Source organism: Podarcis melisellensis, assembly GCF_964234715.1.
Source record: "Podarcis melisellensis genome assembly, chromosome: 10".
NCBI classification, from domain to species: domain Eukaryota; kingdom Metazoa; phylum Chordata; class Lepidosauria; order Squamata; family Lacertidae; genus Podarcis; species Podarcis melisellensis.
Genome location: NC_138542.1, coordinates 1,018,713 through 1,034,624, shown reverse-complemented (window position 1 = coordinate 1,034,624; position 15,912 = coordinate 1,018,713). Strand labels below are relative to the sequence as shown.

Genomic DNA, 15,912 nt, shown 5'->3' with positions numbered 1-15,912 from the left:
GCATTGATGATAGTCATCGTTTGGATGGGGGGCTTTTATCCATTTCCGCAGTCACACAGTCAGTCAATCAATCAGTAGCTGAACTGGGTTCCCACACAGTCACAAAAACAAATTAACCGAAAGAGCCTCAAAAACAAAAAGAGCAAAATATATAGCAAAAACAAAAGTGCCAAACTTAATCCATTCCGGGAGTCCGTTTGACTTCCGAAATGTTCGAAAACCATTGCGCAGCTTCTGATTGGTGCAGGTGCCCCGGAAACAATAGCCGACAGCCGCTTCTGAAAAACATTCAAAACCCAGAACACTTACTTCCGGGTTTTGGGAGTTTGAGAACCAAGGTACCACTGTAATGGAACAATATGCTAAAAAGCTCACAATACTTGTGACCCAATAAGCCGGCTGCAGTGCATCAGTTAAAGATGGTGTTTTCCTTAGCTTCCATAAATAGGTGGTTATGTGGGTTCAGCCTACATTGATAATATGGTTTGACTCAGTCCTTTTTTCAGGGGGTACTCAATGGTATGCAGTACTGGCACCTCTTTTTTGTTAAAAAGTGTGGCACTTACTGTAAAAACTTCATGGCGAGAACCAGCCTATTTTTCTAGAAAAAAACCACTGGTTTACTGACTTCCCTCTCATTGTGCAATGGCACCCTCTACTGGACTGTTCTAGATATTTTACCCAAAGTTTCAGACATTGTATTTTCTTTTCTAGGCCGTACAGGAAGGTATACCTTGATAGAAAAATGGAGAGACACAGAGAGACACCTGGCACCTCACGAGAATCCTATCATTTCCTTGAACAAATGGGGGCAATATGCAAGTGATGTGCAGTTAGTATTGCGGCGTACTGGGCCATCTCTCAGCGAGAGGCCAACTTCAGACAGTGTTGCTCGGATACCAGAAAGAACTTTATACCGCCAGAGCTTACCTCCGCTGGCTAAGTTAAGGCCTCAGAATGATAAATTGATAAAAAGGAGGGAGCCAAAAAGGAAATCGTTGACTTTCACAGGAGGGGCAAAAGGATTAATGGACATTTTTGGCAAAGGCAAAGAGGCTGAGTTCAAACAGAAAGTTCTCAACTGCAAGGCAACAGTTGATGAGCTGAAGAAGCTGATTCATTTCCAGACAGAGAAGCTGCAGTCCATTGAGAAACAGCTGGATTCAAATGATGCTGAAGTCAAGTACTGGGAGCACAAGTTTAATTACAGCCTGGAAGATGAAATTGTCAAACTGGAGCAGAAGATTAAAAGGAATGAGGTAGAGATTGAAGAGGAGGAATTCTGGGAAAATGAACTCCAGATCGAGCAAGAAAATGAGAAGCAACTGAAGGAGCAGCTCCAGGAGATCAGGCACAGGATTTTGGACTGTGAAAGCAAGCTGAAGGAATATGTGGCCCAGATCCATAGCATGGAAAGTGGCCTTGAGGCGGAAACGTTGCACCGGGAAGTGCAGGAGTTAAAAGTAAACGAAGAAGAAGTCAAAGAGAAGATTGAAAAAGTGAAGGGTGAAATCGATATTCAGGGACAGCAAAGTCTCAGGCTGGAAAACGGCATTAAAGCTGTTGAAAGGTCTCTGGGCCAAGCCACCAAGCGGTTACAGGTGAGTGGGTCCATCTCACGTGGGCCAGGTTTAATTCTTGATGTCGGCTAAATTATTCAATGTGACATGATTTCAACCATGTCATATACGGAATAGTAGACTCTGTCTAATGTTTGAGTAAAGGTGAATGGTATATTACAAACTATGTAGGTCAGCTGTGGGGAACCTGTCCCTGCAGATGTTATTGGAGGATGGTCAAAGTTGATGGTGGGCCAGACACATTTGGAGGGCCTCACACTCCTCATCCCATGGTTCCCTCTGAAGCAGGCATGATATGTCAATCATTTTTTCTACATACCTTTGTACTTCCTTGCTTCAGTTCCTCTCCCTGTGTGGAGACAGAAGAATGCAAAAGTGGCAAGAGTTTAAGCTCTGGTAATTGTAATGTAATGTAACCTTCTACACACTCAAGAGCTCTTGCATATAATTTTAAAATGGCATAGAAAAACAAATGGGGGGGCAAGCAAGCCATTGGTCCAAGATGTATGTGGGGAGGACATAGTAGTCTGTGCACATTCTTGAGGGAGAATTACTTAGTCGCTTGGGTTTTTACCTTTACCACCAAGCAAATAACTCTTGGGAGTCCTGGGAGTCCATAAAATTAAACCTAGTGATACTTCTCCTGCTGATGAAAAGTGATTTAGAAATATTTGTATGGATTTGGCAGCCATATCTCATATCTTTCATAAATACGGTACTGCATTCTTACATGGAAACAGAATTGCTGAAAATGTCAAGATGCTACCCAAGGTTATATAGTTAGAACAAATAAATCCAACATTTCTCTTGTGTATGTTCTAGGCTTTGCTAAAATCCTGCGAATTCCATTTAATTCTGTTTTATGTTTCAAGATCCCATCATTCTAGAGACAAGATTTTTAAATGTTGGTGGAAAGAATTATAGTTGGATCAAATACACGAGTAAGAATCCTGCAAAAGTTCTAAGTGTGGGGGTGACATTGTATCCCACACATGATGCAGCAGGGAGCTCAATGCATGGAGTGCATATCATACATGTGTACTGATTTCACACATTCCTTCTCCCCCCCACCCCAATGGAGGAAATACTGTATCACATGTTACATCATATTTCTGGCCAGTAAATGTTTGACTTCTAGAGAGCATGGCATGGCATCATAAACCCTACTGGCTTACTCCCAGTTAAGGGACCTAATCCAGCCCCCCTCCCCTCAGCGTATGTTTCATGCCAAGGACTCCGCTTTTGATAGCAGCAAAGAGAGAGAAAATCAAAGTAGACCCTGAGTTGAGGTGGGCAGAAATGCAAACCACCCCCTCCCTGGTGATCAACTGTCAGGGAAATGCAAACGGCCAGAGAGCCGAGGGGGGAGATAAACACTTATAGAGAGCGGAAAGAGCTAATTAGCAGCCTCTCATCTGACTCGGAGCCAGAATCAGGGAGGGGGGATTCAGAGCCCGGAAATAGCTTTTCACAGAACAGAGGAAGTAAGAGGCGTTCCTTTCGAGGATGGGCCTGCTGGGGGAGGAGGAGCAAAAGAACGCCATTTGAGGCATCTGATTGAGACAGGCACGGACGTGCCTTTGAAGCTCTTGTAACCGTTTGAACTTTGTAAATAAATCTTCAAAGCAGAACATGGCTGTGCGCCTGGAGCTTTATCTCTGCTAGTTTTGCAGCACCAATCCCTTACATCAACTGAGGAGATAGCTGTGGGTGGGTGGGTGTTGTTCTAAATTAGCCAGGCGCATTTTGCACCTGGCTACTGGCCACTACTGGGACGCGGGTGCGCTGTGGGTTACACCACAGAGCCTAGGGCTTGCTGATCAGAAGGTTGGTGGTTCAAATCCCCGTGACAGGGTGAGCTCCCGTTGCTCGGTCCCTGCTCCTGCCAACCTAGCAGTTCGAAAGCACGTCAAAGTGCAAGTAGCATTACCACTGGAGAAGGAAACATCTGCCCCTATTGCAATACAGATCCTATAACCTTAAGAATCGTCAGCACATCAGCTTTGGAACCATTTTCACTATGTACATTTTCTCCATTTCTTCAGTTTTTCCACAATCTTTTCAGGTGATGGAATTTGACTGCTTTGATAGATTTGGGTTAAATATGATGAACCAAATTCTACTTTACCTCTTGATGCATAATGTGCTCCCTTCTCTTAATGAGCTGCACATTCCCTTCAGTCCCTCTCTCTGTGTGCAAGCTAATGCTTCCATAACTCACAGACGTGGAATCTTAAAAATACCTTAATGTGGCTTCCAGGGCAAGGTAAGGGCAGAATGTCAGTGCATGAGTTGGCATTTACGTTATACACATGAAGTTTCTGAAAGAACCATTTGATTATCACTAAAGAAGACTTTAGGGTCCTTGAGTGATGGGCTGTGGTGAAGTATGTGCACGTACGGTATAAAGTTCATCGTAATATAATTGTTTTGTGAGGAAATGGCAAATTCCGAATAAGGATCTCAAAAACAGATATTGCAAATCTTTAACACCCCCCCCCTGGTTTTTTTCTGTTTCAAAGTGAAACCATACCCTCCTGGTTTCTGGGTATGTGTGAATAAGCTTGTTTACATCTTTTTTTTAGGAAAGAGAACAAGAACTAGAGCAGCTGACAAAGGAGCTACGGCAAGTCAACCTCCAGCAGTTTATCCAGCAAACAGGGACAAAGGTCACTGTGCTACCAGCAGAACCTACTGAATTGGAGACTTCCCAAACAGAGCTTGAGAGGGGTATGTTGTAGGAATTGCAAAATAAGCCTAACTCATCCACTTTCCCTTCCTAAGCAAAAAGAAAAGAAATAAAAATACAAAATCACACACCACCTTCTCCCCTTCATGGGGGGGGGGAGAAAAGAAGCACCTTCTTTTCTGCACACGTGTGTACATTTGTGTGGCAACCCAGTCAGATGGGCAAAGTACAAATAATAAAATTATCATCATCGTGAATATGTCAGCATTGGAGGATTCTAGTCCATGGAAAGTTAGGCAAGATCACAATGGACTTGGGAGAGCGGCTGATGCAGACGTCTTTCATCTGTCCTTTGTGCTAACAGATATCTTCTTCTCTCACAGAAACAACTTTTCAGACTGGATCCCTGAAGCGCCCTGGTTCATCTAGACAGCTTCCTAGCAATCTTCGGATCCTGCAGAATCCACTGTCCTCTGGTTTTAACCCAGAGGGCATTTATGTATAACAGTAGATATCCCTGCTGGAAAGGACCTAGACAGGTACTGTGGGCCATATGCACTTCCCTCTTGCATCTCTTCTCCCAGAGATGTGTGGGGAGAGAAAAACTTCCTTTCAGAAGCTGCCAAGCATTGTTGTGAGTGTTGTTTTTTTTACAAAACCAGATCTACAATAAACTTGGAATCCTGCCCCAAGCACTGATGACAATGAAGAACAAAAGGGACTGTGGAGGAGCACTTCAGCAATGGTGCAAAATAGTTATAGTGCAAATACCTATCTTTTTTAATTGCTATTTTGGAAGCATTTAGAGAAGTATTATTTCTTAGCAGCATAAATGGCTGGTCGTAGTGCAAGAAACGGGGGGTTAATTTATTCCATTTGATCAGTGGATGTGTGAATGTTGCCATGACATAGGAACACTTCTTGCCTAAGAGCAGGACTACATATTAAGCCCAATCCAGGACTGCTGCCTTAAACAGCACTCCATATTCATTACTCCCCATCTCCACTCATGCTTGTAGAATCACTTGTGTCATTCCCTGATGTCACCATGCTGTGAATTTACCCCCCTGTCTACACATCCATTCCCACCTTCAGTTTAATGTCACAACCTGGAATAAGGAATCTTGCACGCTACAGGGGAGAGGGGAGAATGCAACACAGGGGGGCCGTTTTCAGTGGAAGCCCTGTGCCAGGCTTAATTTGTAATTCCATTCTCAAAGGGTGTTTGCAGCCTGAAAGGGTGTTTATGTGTAGAAGAGGGAGAGAATTTGCACGTGCATGAGTTTAGAATGAAAACAGACTACAGTGATTCACAATGACAGAATGTTGTTAGGGGAGAAAGATGCAGAATCTTTAAAATAGCCTCTGATATTTTTTCTCTGTTGCAAATTATGTTATGTTGGAATCATTGCAGGATTTTTACAACGATTTATTCCATGGGACTTAATCCTCACTTCATAAGGAGGCATTCAGTATGTAAAGATCTTCTAGGTAGATTTTTTTATTAAATTTATATTTGAAATATTTTGCCACAATAAATACACTTAAGTACAAAACACTATGAGACATCTTTAGTCATGCCAAAGGAGTCTATCACTGTTTTGGTTTTTTTGTCTAGCATTTTTTCCACTATAGTATTTCCCCCCTACTTACAGCATTCTTGTATCGTCATAGGCCTTGCTCGTCCAAAAAGACACAATAACTCAGTATAATGCTGTCATGTGCTACTTTTGACTCATTGAGCCAGGCAGGTGTTTGAAAACCCTCCTGTTTCTGCAGTACCAGATAGGCAGCAAAACCAAGAGATTTATCAAGCCACATGATGGTGTTTGCCACACACAGCTGGTGTTCAGCTTCCAGCAAGGTGGGTGGGAAGAGAGAGATCAGCTATTGTGCAGGTCCAGTCTAATGGCTTGCTTAAATAACCGAACAGTATTCCTTTTTTAAGTTCCATAAAAGTGCAAAAAACAACAACAACAACCCAAACTTTTCTGCTCCTTTGTTACAATGCAAAAAAGACTCCAATGAAACTGCCCTCTTTTAAAATGGGAACTCATTCATTTATGAAACCAAGAACAATAGAGGTAGGTGTAGAGAAGAAAAGTGCATGTGCAAGCGAAATAGGAATAAGTGCATAAAAATCCTTGTGCATGGCGAGTTTTGTTTTGATAACTGGATCTATGATTATTTGACTCATGTATTGAAACAGAACTGTAAGATCATAATTATTTCTGGGTATTTCAAGAGATTACAAGGTACATACTAGAATCCAGACCTCACCTATTTTTCAGTTTGCGTGAACAACAACTAGTATCATCAGATTCATAAAGGGCTCTTTGACTTTCTTGGCAACATTTTAGGATTGCTCCTGCAGACAGTTTGGCCCTCATTTACCCATAAGTTCAGGAATCGTTTTTAAGACAAATGCTAGCCTTAAAGTTTCCAGAAATTGGAATCTCATTGAATTGGGACTTTAGCGTACAATTAAATGCTTAAATCTCATTCATTTCATTGGGATTTAAGGGGACTGTTTTATATGGATCATGCCCCTAGGTCAACACAGTCTATTCAGACCCTTCATTGTAGGACATTGCTCATTGAAGTAAGTTCTTTCTTACTTCAAGGAATGTCCAGAAGTCAGTGCATCATATGCAGACACCTATTTATTCACAAAGCAGAACATTTAAGGGGTATATCTCTAAAGTCCTTTAAAAATAAAATAGTTTATAGAAACCAATAGCTTGATTAATTTAATAAGCAGACCAACATTTAAATCAAGCTTCCATTTCCATTTAAGAATGCTCCTCATTCATTGCTATATTCTAAAAATAAATAAAGATGCATTTCAAACTGAAACAAATATATGAAAACACACAGAAATGTGTTTGATTTTCATGGTTATCACTAGAAATGTTACTCTTCAAATAAACCTGTGAAAATATAAAATATCTTTCTTAACATAAAAAAGTCCATAGAGACTATTTTTCCTTTCCCCCCTGTCAACAAATGAGACAATAGACTGCATTAATCTACTGTTTCACTAGTCAGAACAACTAAGCCCTGGGTGGTTTGGAGTTCTCAAATTGGCATTAACATGGAAGGAGAAAAATAGTCAAGCATGAGACACAAAATCAACAGAGTGGTGTGGTAGCCAATTTTTCTTGAGCATATATGCATTTCTTGTCAAGTCCTATACAAGAGCAAACTTATTTTTTTGAGTTTAAGTCAGTATTTGTGGCAGCATTGGGGGTGGAGGATTCCTTGGCAAAGGGAATGAGTGCCAGGTCCATAACCTGTGTGTGGGAAGCCCCACCTGGAAAGTGACCCCTGGCAAAGTTCCTTGGGGGCAACTGGTGTCCTCCCTTTGCCACTGCGTTGACAACTGAGGGACCTGGAGAAGTCTGTCCAGGAGCCTGTGTTTGGCCCAGGGGTGCAAATAGACTTGGCCCAGGCTCACCCCCCAACTTAAAAAACAAAGAAGCATCACCCTTGCCTTGAAATTAACCATAAATATTTCCAAGGGTGTTAGGGACATAATTTAGCAGCTGATCTTATTGATCTCAGGGTCATTGTAAAGGGCCTCTGGGAAGATTCGCATTACCTCAGTCAGTATTATGTTTGTTAAAGTGTGCCCTCAAATAGACATTTTGCTTTGTGAATAAGAGCACACAGGTTTTCAGAAAAGAAATATTTATATTTCTAAAGAGATGGTGACACTTGGTATGAGGCACTCGTGTCTGAGAATATTTGCAAATATAAAGCTTGAGATTATGGGTGAAACTGTTAGCTGTATTTTGAGTTAGACCCATTGAAATAAAAGCAAATGACTAAAGTCCATTGATTTCAGGGGGCCGGCTCAAAGTGTGACCATTGCCCTACATATGTATGAGACCTGAAGACAAATGTTCATCGTTCATGGGTCTGCTCATTCACATGAATCTTAAGAACAGCAGCTTTCAAAAGAACCTTTGTGTCTCTAATATGTAATTTGAGGAGGTTTAGGTTGGTAACATGGTTTGTACCTTGTAGCTGCAATATTGTACGTTTATGGGGTGGTAGAATGAATAATACTTTCTCATCACCACCCCTGCCCCAACTCTCAAATTTACATGAATTCCAAATGTGCTTTGCCATATGTTAATTGGGCCTTAATTATCCATTAAATAGAAAAAACTGTATTCAGATTTATTTTAGTTCTGTGCTGTATTTTTTATGTCAAAAAGTGTTACTTTTTTATATCCTAGCCTTTTTTTAAGACCATTGGTTTATTCTATTCATTACAATATTTTAATTTGTATGAAGGCTGTCAGTTATATGGAGATGACAAAACAAACCATTCTGTCAATTTATTTATTCAGTATTTTTGCTGCTTTACTTTTGGAAATAAAGTTTTCATTGCCAATACAGTAGCAAATTTAAAAACGACTCCATTTGATTGTGTATTTATACAGGTATCAAAATAAAACTAACGTTTTTAATGTTAAAACCAGCATTAATGCTTCACAACAATAGAACTGTGCACGATTTTGCTTTGAACTTCGAAGTAAAGTTGATTCCTCTTCAGCAGATTCCTCACAGGCACACTTAAACTTGAGCAGGCTCTATACCACACAGCTGCAAAAAAGGTTACAGACAAATCCCATGACTGTGTGTTTTGTGTGACAGTGCCATTTCCTTCTGCTTGTGTCATTTCCCTGTTGGTGAGTAGGTCATGTGCGACCGACCACACTTGGGGCTTTGTTGTTGAGAATAAAGTTAAGAAAAGGAGATAGAAGAAGACAGTTGGGTGCACGGAAGAGTGCATGGAAACACTGTTTACCTTCCTGTTACGGCGGTACCTATTTATCTACTTGCACAGGTGTGCTTTTGAACTGCTAGGTTGACAGGAGATGGGACAGAGCAGCGGGAGCTCACTCCGTTGTGGGGATTCGAATGGCCAGCCTTCTGATGGGCAAGCGCAAGAGGCTCATTGGCTTAGACTACAGCACCACCCACATCCCTGAGTGTACAAGTGTTCCAGGGACTGCTCTGGTGCTGTTTCTTCAGCATTGGTGTTTGTCAAATTAAGGCAACGAACAAGAGGTTCCAGCGGGACAAGCTTTCTGGGACGTTGCACTAGGATAAACAAAATTATGTTGGTCTGTCAAGTGCTAAGGAAAAAATGTGCAGAGGTTGCTGAGGCTCTGATTTGCCTAAGGCGAAGTGCAGTGTAGTTAACACAAGAGGGCAGCAAGAGGCTTCTATACTTGGGAGGCATTGCTGCTGCACAACTGCTCCATATATGCATAAGCTCCCCTGGTACCAAAATGGTGTTTAAGTGCCTTGTGATATGCAAGACAACTTCCCTTTAGCAGATGGCTGAGACGGAGACTTCCATTCCTCCCTTGCTCATTTAAAGACATCACATATTTATTACATTTATAGCTGAGCTTTCTTCCAAAAGCACCTTCCATGTCAGTCTCACATAGACAACATTGCATTAGTCCAGGTGGGACTTCACCAGAGCAGGGGCAACTGAGGCCAGGCTACCCAGGGCAGCAGTGGCTGCAGCTGACAAAGCAGTCTAAAGCAACCAATTGGAATCCAGGAGTTCTCCCAGGCTACAGCCTGTTTGTCCTCTGTTTTTCATAAAAAAAATACAGACTAAAACAAAACTCTACAAGAAAGAAAAACCCAAATAGTTATATAGATTAAAATAGCTCAGAAGGTAAGAAAACAACAAACACTAACTTATCCAGCTAATTAACATAAATGCTTACACTGAAATCTCAGTAGACTGATTGTAGCTAATTGTTTCTCAGGTTCTAAACCATTCCCATAAACCACTCTTATAATATCACCACAGTATCGTGTACAGAGGCTGTATTGATTTTGGGAGCCAGAAGATGCAACCACATGGGAAATTAATACATTTTAGAGTAAGATGATGGTTTGAGCAACACCTTTTCACATTGCACTTTGACTCTGCTGCACTCCAGCTGCACTCCAAGTACCAGAATATTGTGCTTCAGGAGATAGCTTCTAGTAGCATCAATAATGGTAGTTTTGAGTTCCCTAAAAAATACAGGGCTGATCCAGAAACAGGACTTCTTCAAAATCACAATAAGTTAATATTTCTGCTGGGATTAAAGCTTTTATTTGTCCTGCTGGCCTTGCTAGGCATCTCATGCCACAGCAGTGCAGGAGGTTGGACTAGATGACTCTGGGGGACCCGTCTAACTCTAGCACTAAGTTTCCACACAAGCTTAGTGCAGCCTCCCAGGTTTCTGTCCATGCCTGGTGGTATATGGACATCATAATACTGGGAAGCCTACAAAGGTGCCAGAAGCACTGGATTCAGATATTTGAAGAGTCCTTCCTCTAATCTGAAGGTCTGAAATGTATGCTATTGCTTGGCATAAGATGGGATGGGTTTTTTTTGCTAAAGGCAGATTTTTAAAAAAATGTTTCATATGCTGGATTTTAATAGCTTGCTTTGAAATGTTGCCTGCCTTGAATCTAAAACATTATTTAAAGACAGCAGTCCTGCTCCAGGCAGTGGTACTCAAAGTGCCCAGCATGGTCTTCCAAGACTAAACAAAGCTGTTGATATCTGAGGTGTGATATAAGCCACATGAGCATTTGGCTCAGAAGAAAGCTCTGTGCCTGTGGCAGCTGCATGACAGGCAAGCATTCAACAGGTGATGCTTTCCTAGCAGTAGAGGATATGATCTTATTCCATTTCTTCCTGTCCTGAAATTACAAAACAAATTGAAAACTCTGCTTCTGGATGGGATAGTGGGGAGGGGAGTGAACTTAGCAATATTTCAGGCCCAAACTGGCTCCTTCACTTACTAAACACGTGAGGTGCCCCCTGTGCTTTTTAACAACTAGCAGAAATTCAGCAGGTGCAACTTTCCATGCCTGAAAGGGAAAAACCTTCTAACTGTTGGTTTATTCTTACTATGCAGCTGTGGAAGGATTTAATTCTCACTTCGTTTTCCTTTCTCACTCCCTCTTCTCCAAGCGGAAACCACGGCTTTTTCCTATGCTCATCTCTTCCATCCCCACCCACTATCCCCAGCAGCAGAGGAACAGGCCTGTCAAGAGTTTGCTGACTTGGAGCAGCCAAGCAGTCAGTCACATACAAAGACATGTGATAGGCCTTGCTGCTGCTGCTGCCGCCGCTGCTGCTGTGGCAGTTCCCTCTTGCCTCTGCTGCAAGCCCTGTTCTTTGAACTAGCATGGGAGGAGAAAGATTCACTGCTAGGAAACCAAATAACACTCACCAGCTGTTGAATAGTGGGTAGACATAGCAGACGACACAGCGATTTCTCCAAAGCAGCTCTTTATTTGTAAGCTGGAACAGAACTGAACAGCAAACAGCTCAGCCGGCCTGCTTTTATAGGCAGCCGGCTGTCAACATTGTAGCAACAACAACCCAGGGTTTCCTGCCTAAAGTAACACGTGGACCTGAGTGAAAACTATATACATGATACTCCTAGTGGCCAGGGTGAGAACTTCAATACATAACACCAGCCTCTTCCAAATCTTGTCGCTTCAGCAAGATCCAGTGGCTTATTCCATCCCCACACAAAGCTTTTCTGTTCCTTAATGATGCCCCGTTTAGCATCATGCCTCGTCCAATCCTGTGGTCTTCAATGATGCATACCTTCAAGAATTTAACTCTAATCTGATCTATCTACATGAGCGACCACATGGGTCCAGGTACAAAGGTGAGGAGCATCCTTGCAGATAACATAACCCAGTCCAGATCTTGGGAAATCCTTGGGGTTCACTTCCATTAATTAGAAGAAATGACAAAATGAATTTGTTGTGCTGCAGGAGGTGCTAGGGAATTGTGCCTTGCCTATCCACTGTTGGGCTGCCAAGTCCCCAGATTTAAAGTATTCACACTATTCTTAACAATAGTGTGCCCTAGGCTAAGAGTACAATAGGTTCAGGAGTATAGCAAAATATTGTTTTATTTATTTTATATTAGTAAATAATAACACTGCATCACATTTGCTGCACTTTATAAGCCTATTGGAAGATCGGCAGTTTGAATCCCTGTGACAGGATGAGCTCCTGTTGCTCTGTCCCAGCTCCTGCCAACCTAGCAGTTCGAAAGCACGTCAAAGTGCAAGCAGATAAGTAGGTACCGCTCCGGCAGGAAGGTAAACAGCGTTTCCGTGCACTGCTCTGGTTCGCCAGAAGCTGCTTAGTCATGCTGGCCACATGACCCGGAAGCTGTCTGCGGACAAACGCTGGCTCCAAGAGCTGGAAAAGATCAAAAGATCAGCTGGTACAACTTTCTCCCAAAGGCAGGACCATTTACCCAACCACTCCATCCCTACAGCAAAATCCAGATGACAGTCTGCTTACAAGCAAAGAGCAGGTACATGCACCACATTGGCAACTAAATGACTCCAGATTATTATCACAAACAAACAAAGGCATAAATTGAACTGGGAAGCATCAAATCCTTCAAGATTGCAAATGTACCTACTTTCCTTTCCAGTAGTGAACTTGGAAAGTCACTCTCCTGGGCTCTCCAGAGCTCGGGGGTGGAAGAATGGAGAGAATGTAACAGAGATTGAGGATTAAAGCTGGAGTTAGAGATGACAGACCAACTCAGAGAGGCAAGATGAAGTATTATTTTGCAATACTAATGAAACCCAAGCTATTGTGATTTTATGAAATTGGATACATCTTGCAAAGAAAAATGAATCTGGAACTGTGAAGGATAAAAAATGGTTTCTATGGTCTTTGCTGTACATGGGGGAGAGGAAAGCATTAATGTTAATTCTTTTATATATAACTCTGTGGGAACAAAGTTCTTGGTGACGACAGAGGTAACATGGTCAAAACCAAAAAAAATTCCTTCCAGTAGCACCTTAAAGACCAACTAAGTTAGTTCTTGGTATGAGCTTTCGTGTGCATGCAAGAAGTGTGCATGCACACGAAAGCTCATACCAAGAACTAACTTAGTTGGTCTTTAAGGTGCTACTGGAAGGAATTTTTTTTGTTTTGACTATGGCAGACCAACACGGCTACCTATCTGTAAGAGGTAACATGGACAGAGAAGAGACCAGACCCTGATGCCTGGGAAACTTGATACCACCAAGGATTGTTTTACTGCATAACAATGAGCATCTGGAAACCTTGGAGTTTGCTTACCTCTGTGGAGCAGGACTGGAATGCAGTGACTGAAGAGGATATCTAATTTACCATCGCCAGTCAGACTTTTGCACATGTAGAACAGCGGAAGGGATAAGTTGTATCTGTGGACTATTGATTTAGAACTAATAATTTCTGTGGGCTGACAAAGTGAAGAGTATCTCACCTTGAGATATGGGAATATGTTATAGTTCAGGGGTCCCCAAACTAAGGTCCGCGGGCTGGATAAGGCCCGAGGGACTCATTTATCTGACTCGCGGCAATCCCCGCTGCCACTGCCCACTCTTACCAGTGCTGCGCTGTGCAGCTGCCCACTTCCGGGTCGGAGGAACACTATAAATAGCTTGTACGCATGTGCAAGCGTTATTTCTGGTGCACATCCGGGTCAGAGGAGGCCCATGCACATGCGCACAAGCTGCTTCTGGTGCTCCTCCGACCCGGAAGTATGCCGGAAATAGCATGTGCACAAGCGCTCACCCGCCCTCCGGCCTGCTGCATGATCGGCACTGGAGACACCGGCCCGAGGCACGGTAAGTATGCTGACCCCTGTTATAGTTGCCTTAAATAAAGGTCTAAGCAGGAATTGAAATGTGTACAGTTGATGGGAAATGAAGAAGGGGAAAAATAAAATATTTTGTCATTATTAAGCATTGAAATGGAATTAGGAAATATACGTTACAATGAGCAGAGAGTAAGGAAGCAAAGAGAAACATCATAGCAGCAGGGTAGGAAGTAAATTTTGTATTAAATTTGAGTTAATTTGATGTTAATTTGTTTTAAAAAATTGAAAAGCAATAAAAACGTATTAGCAGAAAAGGGATTGCAAATGTATCTGACAAGAGCAGGTGGACAGCATTCCTTCCTTAACCCAAATATATGGTCAATAAAACCTGTAGCATAAGCAAGACTCTGCCACTAAGATAGTGTTGCCATTTTGTTGAGCTTTTTTGGGAAAGTTGTTGAGCTGCCATAGGTATAGACTGTCATACATCCGGATTTTCCTGGACATTTAAGCGATTTCCACCTGGGCGCTGTTTCCGGCAGCCAAATCCCAGCAATGCCCAGGAAATTCCAGACATATGGCAGCCCTACACTAAGCTATCACAAAGCAATTTCAGTTGGTACATCTTTATGCTACTTGTTATCCAGTCTCTCATTCTGGCAATTTAATGAACTAGTGCAAAGGCCCAATTTAAATTAAATACAATTAACAAACGTCATGCTGCTGATGCAATGTTTAAAAGGTTCATACTACGTCTGGCCTTGGGCCTTTTTCTTGCACATCAGCGGTCTGTAACCTCCATGCAGGGGCATGGTGCAAATGGCCAGACACATGGCCTGTGTGCACGTTGGCTGTGGCTGCACCATGCTGAAGGATGAGCCTCCATCACTGGGACAGTGATATTTCAGTGTCCAATTTCTCCTATAGCTCCATTTTCATCACATCAGTGTCCTTACGAAATTGGGCAACTGAAACCAATGAGACAGCAGGGGGAGCCCAGAACCATATTTTTGGATAAGCATTCCTTCCATAAGCTGCAGGACATTTTTGGGTAAAGGGTGATTTATTTTCAAGTTGCAATTAGGTCTAATAAAAAAATCACTCCAAAAGTCATACTCTTTTTATTATTTTTTTGCAGATCCTAGCCAACCAACCTGGCTAGGTTGCATTGGCCCAGAATTCTGGTTGTGTTGGCCCAGAATTAAGGGCCACCAAAAGGGGCTTTGGGTCCAGCTGGGTCAGGAGCAGTATGCTGTTCCTCCTTCACCCCTACATAAAATCTACTTGACAGACCTCTCTGACATACAGGGGACTTCACCCCCTCCCCCACAAGAGCCATGGCACAACTTAGGTTCTGCTACTGAACAGTGTCCAGTCATATCTGTAGGTCATACACACCAATAAGAACAATCCAACACACCAATCAGTGTTAATGATAGCTGTGTGTGCTTGGCAGCTTGGGTCCCTAAAGGGTTTCTCTAACATTTGTTTACCATGCACACTAAAAACTGAAGCCACACAGGCCAAAGGCAGTATTTGAAGGAAGTATCAGCACTCGAATTAGCAGGGGGGTGGTAGGTTGGTGCCTGAACATGTGACCTTTGGGGGCAGCCCCATAGCTCTTGTTTTCAGGAGGCGACAGAGGGGCATGATTTGACTAAAATGGGACTTGCCAATTTCATTAAGGGTCTGCCTACCTTTGCCACAGTGAAAGAGAGTAGCACATCCATTAACCAATTTAATAATTGAATTGACTCAAGTGGTGTATTCTGAAGCAAGTGACAATATCTGTATGAGCAAATAAATAAAGAAGAATCAGATGTAAATGTGTGGTGGTGCAAATAAGGGTGCCTTCTATTTACTGGCGTCCCTGAGGGGGCTCATGTGGAAGTGGTGTTTTTTCAAAACAAGATTTGTGAAGCTGTGGTTTTGTGTGGAACCCTTCTGTCATAGGGCTGCTGTCACCACGCAAACAATGGTGT

General features: G+C 42.4%; 1 protein-coding gene across 5 annotated transcripts in view; it reads left to right on the top strand.

Moving 5' to 3' along the window:
* Positions 1-8,691, top strand: part of RASSF8 (Ras association domain family member 8) — a 100,718-nt gene extending 92,027 nt beyond the window's left edge. For all 5 annotated transcript variants that reach the window (XM_081927841.1, XM_081927843.1, XM_081927842.1 and 2 more), the window contains 3 exons: positions 715-1,601; positions 4,166-4,310; positions 4,653-8,691. In XM_081927841.1, the coding sequence (XP_081783967.1) occupies positions 715-1,601; positions 4,166-4,310; positions 4,653-4,774 (1,154 nt within the window). In that variant the 3' untranslated portion in view covers positions 4,775-8,691. The remainder of the gene's footprint in view (positions 1-714; positions 1,602-4,165; positions 4,311-4,652) is intronic.
* The last annotated feature ends 7,221 nt before the right edge of the window (positions 8,692-15,912 follow it).